At 43.0% G+C, this 11,114-nt stretch overlaps 1 protein-coding gene across 1 annotated transcript; it reads left to right on the plus strand.

The window, feature by feature from the left end:
* The first annotated feature begins 293 nt into the window (after positions 1-293).
* LOC102769067 (L-threonine 3-dehydrogenase, mitochondrial-like) lies at positions 294-10,437 on the plus strand. Its single transcript, XM_006774778.2, has 8 exons — positions 294-477; positions 2,338-2,380; positions 3,040-3,110; positions 5,192-5,341; positions 5,432-5,604; positions 7,115-7,205; positions 8,766-9,035; positions 10,070-10,437. Exons 1-8 carry the CDS (start codon positions 294-296, stop codon positions 10,207-10,209), a joined length of 1,122 nt encoding a protein of 373 aa, XP_006774841.1. The 3' UTR covers positions 10,210-10,437.
* Positions 10,438-11,114: the final 677 nt, after the last annotated feature.

Here is an 11,114-nt window from a genome sequence, read left to right on the forward strand (position 1 = left end):
AGGGAGAGATATAGAGAGCCAGACATATCGATGAGAGAGAAACATCTATCAGCTGCCTCCTGCACACCCCTCACTGGGGATGTGCCCACAGCCAAGATACATGCCCTTGACCAGACTCGAACCCGGGACCCTTCAGTCCAAAGGCCAACACTCTATCCACTGAGCCAAACCGGTCAGGGTGAGCTGACAATCTTAATGTTAATTCTGGTTAAGGAGTTCGTGTTATGAGGGTTTGGGACATATAGGTCCCATAATGAACTCTGCTCCTTTTTTCTTACAGGGTATTTGAGAAAATGCTGGTCCTTAGAATGCTACAGCGAGTTGTGGGCCCGACGCTACAGAGCCCCGCCTGTGGCACTAGGGCAGCTGCCCTGCCTGGCCGGGTCCTGGGCACCTCCCCTTGGCAAATTCCAGCAAATGCCAACTGCCACTCTGCTTCTCTGTCTGAAACAGACCGGCCACGGATCTTAATTACAGGTTGAGTATGTGGCTTGATTATTTTATCTTCTGTGCAGCTTCTGTGTGATGTGTATTTGTTTTTGGAATGTTTGACATGCTATCAGCTAACATTTATTAATCACAGACTACCTTTTCCGCTTTTGCCTTCCTCCCGAATATTGCAAATCTCTAATCTTTATTTCATCACTGTTGCCAGCTCTTGTTTTCCCTGCCATAATTTTTGTTGTTGTTGTTAATCCTCACCCAAGGATGTTTTTGCCCATTGATTTTCAAAGAGAGTGGAAGGGAGAAAGGGATAGGGGAGAAGAGAGAGAGGGAGAGAGAGAGAGAAACATCAATGTGAGAGAGGCACATCAATTGGTTGCCTCTTGCACATGCCCTAAGTGGGGCCAGGGATTGAACCTGCAACCCAGGTATGTGCCCTTGACCTGGAATCAAACCCTTCAGTGCATGGGCTGACACTCTAACCATTGAGCTTCACTGGCCAGGGCTCCCTGCTATAATTTTTAATTATCTGAGGGAGGAACTATTTAGCTGGGGGGTCCAAAAGCTGTTGTGGATCTCAGTTCCACTGCCATATTAGGATCGTCTTGGGAGCAAAGGCTCATGGGAGTGTGCAGGATGACAGCATGGATTCTGAAACCAGGAGCATCTTTTCTTGTCAAAATTCCTCAACCTAAACTCGGTGTCATTCATCCCAAGCAGTTACTACATGTTTGTGTGTTGGAGACAGAGAAGATAAGTTAGGGCCTGCCTGGAGGAGCTCACCCCCATCATCTCATGTTACCATCCATCTCATTGTCACCAGGCTTGCTCTCTGATCCTCATCCCTTGTTTGATGTTGTACCTGCCTCACTGCAAACTTCACTCCCACTTACTTCCAGCCAATCCAAGCCCATCTGATTTAATTGACATGTTTTATTTCCTTCTTGCCAGGTTTTCTTCCCTTGTCTTACATTCCTCACAGTGTGTGTGTGTGTGTGTGTGTGTGTGTGTGTGCGTGTGTGTGTGTTTCTTTTACTGCTTCTTTCTCTTCTCCTGCTGTGAATGGGTTTCAAGTGTTGTAGGTTCCCCTATGCACTTTCCTGTCTGATTTGCTCAGCTTGTTGTCTGCTGTTTTTCTCCCTCCCACTTTCACTAACGAAGCATCTTCCAGGGCCCATGTGAGCATCAGTGGGCCTGGTTTCAGTCCCATGTTAACCTGTGCTTACAAGAAATCCCACTTTCTGTATCTTCCTGCCTCATTCATTTCTCCCAAATGAAATTTATGGTATGTTCCTTCAAATGTGCTCCCAGCACCGCACCTCCCCCCAGCTCTCCCATTTCTATCAGTGACATTTTAATGCCATTTTATTGATTTTAATGCCTTTTTGTTGATTCAGTTATCTGCCGCTTTTTTCAGATAACTTCTTGGTTTGTCCCCCCTCTTCCTCCTTTCACATCCCACTCCAGTTTTGATGGAGGATGGGGCCCTGGGAAATCCCACCAGAGGCCAAGACAAACTGTATATTTGTCTGCGTATTTTAACACTTGTAGTAGACAAGCTTCAGAGCCATCGAAAAATGAAGACAAAGCTGGGAACAAATTTCTGGCCCAAGGAGCTGGGAGGTTGTCGGCTTCCTTGTGACTTTTCTCTTCCTACACCCTTTCTTCCCTTTAGGGACTTTGTGCTGGAGAGAGGGTTGTCTCTGAAACTAATCTTAGCTGTATCGATTTCTACATTCACTTGGAGGAGGTAATTCAATTCTATCAGGCCAACCTGGGACTTTATCTAATTAGATAAGATTATAACTATAGCCTATTCCATTATTCTATTCTGGGAATAATTGCTTTGGTTAGATTTGGATTAAAGTTCTACTTTTTCTCCCCTTTATCTAGGGGGTCTTGGCCAGCTTGGAGTGGGGCTTGCTACCTTGTTAAGGTAAGAGCCTTCAAAGCTGAAATTTGAAATCTGAGTTCTTCAGTATAGGACGTTGGTCTTTGGTACCATTTAACCATTTAATCTTTTCCCTCCCCTTCCTGTTTTGAAGATACCATATCTAAAGTGGCTGTTTAGAATACATTTCATTTGGCCTCTAAATATCATAGACATTTGGCTCAACATCTCCCACACTGGTCCTTTGCGCCCTCTCTTTTCTCACTTTGACAGAGTAAGATACCTAACTCCAAATGAATCACTTGATTTAGATGTTTGGGGGCAGAGGGAAGTATGTGTAGAAACTGACAAGGAACAGTGTGGGATTTAGAGGGAGTGGGATGAAAAAGTAAGAGCACGGAGAGAAGAATGGGGAGGGAGAGGTAAAAACTTATGGGTACAGGGAAGAAATTGATGGCAAACATAGGGATGATAAGGGGTGAAAGTAGGAACAGAAGATGGGGGTGTGAAAAGGGAGAGAGAGAGGCCTGAGTGTGGTCAGAACTGAGGGTGTGTGTGTTTGGGAAGAAGAGGGATAAAAGGCATGACAAAAAACGGGGATTCAGAGGCTGACCGCAAGTTACAGTTCTTATTTGAAAGACTGTTTTCATAGAACCAATTATATCCTCGCTGTACCAACTCATGTGTATTGATTTTCCCTTCAGGAAACAATTTGGGAAGGACAATGTGATTTTGTCTGACATAAGAAAACCCTCCGACCAGGTGTTCCATAGTGGTGAGAGATCATTGCTTTTGTTTTTATCTTTACTTTTCAAAGTGCAGTTAGAGAAGCAGCTCATGGAACCTGTGTGCCACAGCTCTTAACCAGGCGTGTGCATTAAAGAAGGAGAAGTATTGAGGCACAGATGTGTCCTTGGTAGTTCTGTAAAATGTCTATAGTTATGCTGCTGCTCATTCAAGTGTGACAAGAATAGGAGAGTTCTGAATGTAAAGTTTTGGAATAACATCTTTGGCTATCATGTGGCATAGTATCTTTGGAATAAAAGCATTGATTACTGTCTTTTTAATATATTTATTTTATTGATTTTAGAGAGGGAGAGAGATAGAAACATCAATGATGACAATAATTGATCAGCTGCCTCCTGCACGCCCCCTATTGGGGATCGAGCGTGCAACACAGGCATGTGCCCTAACCTTCTGGTTCATAGATCTACACTCAACCACTGAGCCACACCGGCTGGGCAATTCCTGTCTTTATAGACTTGCTCTTAAACTACTGTGTGTACACACACACACACACACACACACACACACACACGTACACACAGACACACACACACACACACACACACACACAGACACACACACACACACACACACACACACACACAAACACACACACACAGACAAATCTCAAACTCCTCTAACTCCACTAAATCAGAAATGTTTTTATAACGTCTTCTAGTCTTTTCTGGCTCAATACCATCCTTTTGCTGTTTATGGAGGGGAAGAATGATAATTTGCTATAATGGAAAATTAGCATTGAATAAAATCAGCTTTACCTCCAAATTAACCGGGTATTATAAATTCATGATTTGTGGTTCTTCTATACCAGTGATTTTCAACCTTTTACATCTCATTGTACACATAAACTAATTACTAAAATTCTGTGACACTCCAAAATATATATTTTTGCCTATCTGACAAAAAGAATAGGTATAGTTTTCATTCATTCACACCAGATGGCTATTGTGTTGGCTGTTGCCATTTTTAAAAAATATATTTTTATTGATTCCAGAGAGAGGAAGGGAGAGGGGAGAGAGAGATAGAAACATCAATGATGATAGAGAATCACTGATTGGCTACCTCTTGCATGCCCCCAAATAACCCTGGCATGTGCCCTTGACTGGAATCAAACCCAGGACCCTTCAGTCTGCAGGCTGATACTCTATCCATTGAGCCAAACCGAATAGGGCCATATTTTTTTATTTGACAATCTAAGGGAAAAGAGGCCATTTTTTTTTTTATTTGACAATCTAAGGGAAAAGAGATCAGTGCCCCAGACTAAATAGGCAGGTATTGCGTGTTTTAAAATTTCTTGTGGCATATTGGTTGAAAACCACTGTTCTGTACCACGGTATTTTGTTTGGGTTTTTAATCCCATTTCTCTCTTCCTTTAAAAATTCGTAACTTTTGCCGTAACCGGTTTGGCTCAGTGGATAGAGCGTCGGCCTGCGGACTGAAGGGTCCCGGGTTCGATTCCGGTCAGGGGCATGTGCCTTGGTTGCGGGCACATCTCCAGTGGGAGGTGTGCGGGAGGCAGCTGATCGATGTTTCTCTCTCATCGATGTTTCTAGCTCTCTGTCTCTCTCCCTTCCTCTCTGTGAAAAATCAATAAAATATATATATTTAAAAAAAAAACACGTAACTTTTAAGCAGAGTGCAATCATTCTGCATGTAGCGTTGGTGTTAACAATGCTGACTGGATCCAATTCCCTGGTTGTGACCATATTTCTCCCACTTTCTCTGTTTGATTCTGGCAAGTTCTTAACCTCTCTGTGCCTCAGTTTCCTCATCAGTAAAATGTATCTACTTCAGAGGCCGTGTGAGAGCTACAAATACAGAAAGCCCTTAGAGCAGTGCCTGCAAGTCTAAGTCCTTATAAGCATTAGCTGTTGTCAACTGTGAGGTCATTGTAGCTGGTGATTCCCCCATAGTAAAATGCCCAATAGTGTCGAAGTGGTTCAGTTACCAAGTTGGTATTAATGGGATTTACAGCTCAACGGGTGGGGAGGACCATTTAGCTTTTCAAACCCCCAACTTCTCACTTTTGCGGTTTCACCATGTTCCCTGTAGGCCCATTTATTCATTCCGACGTTCTGGATTACAAGCATCTTCGAGAGATAGTGGTAAATCACCGCATCACCTGGCTGATCCACTATAGCGCTGTGCTCAGTGCGGTCGGAGAAGCAAACGTACCCTTGGCAAAAGCGGTAAATATCACAGGTAAGTCTCTGGACCTTTCCCAGTATTTGTCGATGTTTCCAGTTCTTCAGCAAGGGGTTGTTCAGTTGTGATACCGTCTGTTGGTTTCAGGATTGCATAATGTTCTGGATGTTGCCTTGGAACACAATTTGCGATTGTTTGTGCCCAGCACGATCGGAGCTTTCGGACCTACTTCTCCCCGGGACCCAACCCCTGATCTCTGCATTCAGAGACCCAGGACGATCTACGGGGTGTCCAAGGTCCACGCCGAGCTCATGGGAGAAGTACGTATGGTTTGGCAAGATGACTCAGTGGTTTTTTTTGTTTGTTTGTTTTTCACTGGTGAATTCTATCAAACTTTTTTTTTTATTATTATTAGTTAAGGTATTACAAATGTGTCCTTATCCCCCCCCCCCATTAACCCTCAACCTCCCCCCGCACACACACTCATGCTCCCATCCCCCTGTTGTCCATGTCCATTGGGTTGGCTTATATACATGTATACAAGTCCTTCGGTTGATCTCTTCCCCTCACCCCCGCCCTCCCCTACTTCCCTTCTGGGGATTGATAGCCTGATCGCTGTTTCTCAGTCTTTGGGTCTGTCCCTTTTCATCAGTCAGTCTATGTTGTTCTCTATAATCCACAGCGAGGCTATCAAGACTCAGTGTTTTCTTTTTTGTTCTTTTGCCTCAGACGCCTGCTGGTTTATCCTTGGGGGGCTTCCCCTTCCCCTATCCCAGCCCCCAGAAATACTCATAAACTGATTATGATTGCAAAACAGCATGTTCAGATAGCTCCGGAAGAACTCAGCCTTCAGCCATATGGTACCACTTACACTTCCTAGAGGGCCCTCAAATGGCATTTGCTGCCCTTTTGTTTGTTCTCGCATTATTGGTAGTAACTGTTGGTAACTTTAAATAACTTTTTAATCCTCACCTGAGGATATGTTTTTTATTTTATTTATTTATTCATTTTTAGAGAGAGGGAGAGAGAAACAATGATTCTTGCCTCCTACAGGGGCCCAACTGGGGATTTAAAAAAAATATATATTATATTATTGATTTCAGAGAGGAAGGGAGAAAGAGAAAAAGATAGAAACATCCAGTGATGAGAGAGAATCATTGATTGGCTGCCTCATGCACAACCCTCAGTGATCGAGCCTGCAACCTGGGCACGTGCCCTGGCCAGGAATCAAATCGTGACCTGGTTCATAGGTTGATGCTCAGCCACTGAGCCATGCTGTCTGGGCCCAACTGGGGATGGAAACCACAACCTAGGAATGTGCCCTAATCAGCAGTCAAACCCACAACCTTTTGATATATGGGATGATGCTCCAATCAACTGAGCAAATTGCCAGGGCTGGTTTTATTCTTTTATACTCTGTGTCTTTTTTGTACCATATAGCAAATTTTAGTTGGTGTCTGATCCTTCAGCTGATGTCACAGTCGTTGCTCTCCAGTCACTTACTGTCCTCCCCTGTACTCTTTCCAGTGCTGCTGTGCAGGACAATGAGCAGGGACTCCTTCCCAAAAAAAGGGTGGAAATCCCTACTGGGGGCTGAGTTATTTACTATGTTGATGTAACCCCAGGATGATGATTCTTTGAAGATACAAGTTGAAGTTATTTATTAAAGAAAAATGAGAGTCTGTTAGAAATTCTAGAGTCTTCCTTTCCTACAGGAGAATTTTAATATTACTGATTAGGATGATATTTCAGAAAAAGGCTGTTATTTCTTTGTATTGCTCTATCTGATTTAAAAGATTCTTTTTAAACTAAATTTCCTTTCTTTTGTAGTATTATTATTACCGGTATGGGTTAGATTTCCGATGCCTGAGATATCCTGGCATCATTTCGGCTGACTCCGAACCTGGAGGAGGAACAACTGGTAAGTGTTGCTTCCTATTTCTTTCTTTTTAAGAAAAAAAAGAGGGAGGAGTATTGATTTTTAGAAAGAGAGAGGAAGTGAAAGAGTGAGAGAGGAACATCAATGTGAGAAGAGAAACATAGATCAGCTGCCTCCTGCATGCCCACTACTGGAGATTGAGCCTGCAACCCAGGCATGTGCCCTGATGGGGAATCAGAGACCGCTTGGTGCATGCGATGACACTCATCCAACTGAGCCACAAAGGCAGGGTTCCTATTTCTTTTGTTTGTAAGATAGGGAATAGGATGATGGATCTGCAGTCAGTATGCTGACTGGAGTTTCTGCGTCCTCTCCAGGAAGTGCATCTGAGAAGCTCATCGAACACAATTGACTCACACCTGCTAAGGGCAGGTAAGCCGGTGTTGGAAATCCAGCTCAGGATGGGCCACTGGATGCACAGTGCTGGGATCAAACAGTTAATAGTCAAGAACAAATTTGTTACCCACAGTGTAGGGAGACATATGTAAAAGGAACATAAGCATTTATCATTATTATTATTAATTTGGACCCAAGCGCGCATTATGTTTCCTAACTCCTACATTAGAAATCCTTCCCATACGAAGGGTCCTGAGATACACTATAAAAGATACTTGAAAAATCTGAGGGATTTAAAAAGAGGCTTGGGTTTTTGTTTAAAAGTTTTTTTTAAAACTTTTTCCTAGTCCTGACTGGATAGCTCAGTTGGTTGGCAGTTCAATCTCCAGTCAAAGCACATTCCAATGAATGCATAGCTAGGTGGAACATTCAATATTAACATTAATTACTAATTTTAATTAATTAATAATTAAAATAAAACACTTTTGCCTTAGTGTGGTGCTTCTCCAAGTATGGGAACCCCTGTGTATCTCTGAGACCTTTTCAAAGGGTCCAAGAGGTCAAAACTATTTTCATATCAATCATAAGCTGTTATTTGCCCTTTTCACTCTCCTTTCCAAGTGCACTTGTGGCGTTTTCCAGGGACTGCGTGATGTGTCCTAGCACAGCAGACTGAATGCAGAAGCAGATAGGGGACAGTAGTCTTCTCTTAACCAGACAGTAAAGAGATTTTTCAAAGCATAAAACATGCTATTCTTCTCACTAAATTTTCTTTTGTTTGGAAAATATATCCTTTTTCATATAAATGTCATACATGTGAATATATAATGGTCTGTTATTGTCATTTTAAAATGTAATATTTAAACATTTTTTCTCAGTTAATTCCTGATACAGTCAATATTAATATAATTCATGTGATAAATATCTCATTGGAGGTCCTCAGTGTTTGGTACATGCCTGGGTTATGGGCTCGATCTCTAGTGAGGTGTGCAGGAGGCAGCTGACCAATGAGTCTCTCTCATCACTGATGTTTCTGTCCCTCTCTCTCTCTCCCTTCCTCTTTGAAATCAATAAAAATACATTAAAAGAAAGAGAAAGAGCTTAGAGAGGTTCGGAGACTAAGATGTTTGAGAACCACTGCCTTAATCCAAGAGGTTCACTCATGATTTTTTCCTAAGAAGACCCACTGACAGGATTTTCTTTCAGACTATGCAGTCCAGATTTTCCATGATGCAATCAAGAATGGCAAATTTGAGTGCTACCTGAAACCCAGCACGAGGCTCCCGATGATGTACATTGATGACTGCCTCAGGGCCACCCTGGAATTCATGGAGGCCCCGGTAGAGTCTCTCTCTAGTCGGACTTACAACATCAATGCCATGAGCTTCTGCCCCGAGGAGCTGGCCCAGGAGGTTCTTAAGCACATACCAGAATTCCAGATCACGTACAACATGGATTCTGTTCGACAGGCCATAGGTTGGTACATCATTGCAAACCCCGTCAAACTGAGGTTATGCTTCACTCTGCACTGAGTCCCTTGAGGACATACTAGTAATCAGTGGAGGATAAGTAGAGCTTGAAGCCTTCCTGAGGGTCTTGGCACCTTCTGGAGAAGGAGCTGTTGAGCCATAGCCCACAGAGGCTGCGATTTTGGGAAATGATATCTAAAGTGGGTGGAATCGTTTCATTCCAAATAAACACTTGTCAGCATTTCACCATTTTACAGTTTGAACATAAAACAAGCAGACATAGTAGGAAAGGAGCAAATACTGTGACCGTGCCACTCTGTAGCTCTGAGCACCTTTGCCTGTAAGATTCCTACCTTATGAGTTCGCATGAGATTTTAATAGCGTGTGACAATTCACAGTGCCTTACAGTAGACGTATAATACAATCTTCTAATCTAAGAGGGCGACTGTGTATGCACATAGTAGCTGCTCTGGTTTGCTCAAAGGGGGAATTTCAAAGAGGCAATTTATTTTATGGTATCTTGTATAATAGACCATTATATAAAGTACTAGAAGCCGGGTGCACAATAATTTGTGCAATGGCGGGGGGGGGCGGGGGGGGCCTTCAGCCCAACCTGTGCCCTCTTACAGACTGGGACCCCTCAGGAGATAACCACCTGCTGGCTTAGGTACGCTCCCCTGGTCGCAGATGGCAGGCCCAGATAGCACTGGGTTGGGCGGTGGCTTGGGATTGCGCTGCCGCCCACCCTGCTTGCCCCACCCTGCACATGGCAGGCCAGGATCTCCCGCTGGGGTGGCCATCAGCTGGGGATCTCGCTGCTGCCAGCCCCAGGCGGGGCTGCGCAGCAGGATCTGCCTGCAGTAGCAAATTAGCTGCCATCTTTGTTGGTGCTTAATTTGCATATCATGCTGATTAGCCAATGAGAGGTGTAGCAAAGGTATGGTCAATTACCATGTTTGTCTATTATTAGATAGGATTCTAGACCTTTTTGCAATTCTGGAGCCTGAAAAATTTAAGCTACTCTTCTGTACCTTTTCCTAGCGGATAGTTGGCCAATGAACTTCGATGACAGCAATGCCCGTAAGGACTGGGGATGGAAACATGATTTTGACCTTCCACAGCTGGTGACGACAATGTTGAGCTTCATTGGTGCCCATTGTAGAGTTGCCAAAGCTAACTGAAGGACTCGTAAGGAAGAGCTTGTGTATCCTGGACAGCTTTCCAGGGAAGACCATAATGACCCCAAAGTCATAAACACCAAGGACCTAGTGTATCCAGAGTCCAGGCCTAATTAAACTAAGTTCATATTGAATTGCTGGATGGAGAATTGAGTTGGCTTTAGCATTTTCAAAATATTGCTCTGGTGGTTGAACTTATAAATCTTTGCTGTGTACCTAAACTTGTCCAAACACTCATATCACAGAATGAATACTTAAGTCGTAAGAATTTCCATTTCCTTAAATAAGATGAAATGACTATTTCTGGGAAGGTGGAAGTATGTGACACTTTGTGTTTAATTAAATTCAATTTACTATCACTTCTAAGTCTCTATTCTCTTGACTAGAGACCAAAATTTATATTTTAAAGACTATATCAAAGATGATCCCCATATTTAAAAGCACTCTTTACTATCCCATCAGAATGTAAAACATGTTTGATATGTTTATTAATCCCATGTTTATAGTGTTTGAAAGATTTTTTTAAATTAAATCTTTATTGTTCAGATTATTACAGTTGTTCCTCTTTTCCCCCCCATAGCTCCCCTCCACCCGGTTCCCCTCCCACCTTCCGCCCTCACTCCCCACCCACTGTCCTCATCCATAGGTGTACATTTTTTGTCCAGTCTCTTCCCGCACCCCTACACACCTTTCCCCCCAAGAATAGTCAGTCCATTCCCTTTCTATGCCCCTGATTCTATTATATTCACCAGTTTATTCTGTTCATCAGATTATTTATTCACTTGATTTTTAGATTCACTTGTTCATAGATATGTATTTGCTGTTCATAATTTTTATCTTTACCTTTTTCTTCTTCTTCCTTTTCTTAAAGAATACCTTTCAGCATTTCATATAATATGGTTTGGTGG

The sequence above is a fragment of the Myotis davidii genome, unplaced genomic scaffold (genome assembly GCF_000327345.1).
Source record: "Myotis davidii unplaced genomic scaffold, ASM32734v1 scaffold524, whole genome shotgun sequence".
NCBI lineage: Eukaryota > Metazoa > Chordata > Mammalia > Chiroptera > Vespertilionidae > Myotis > Myotis davidii.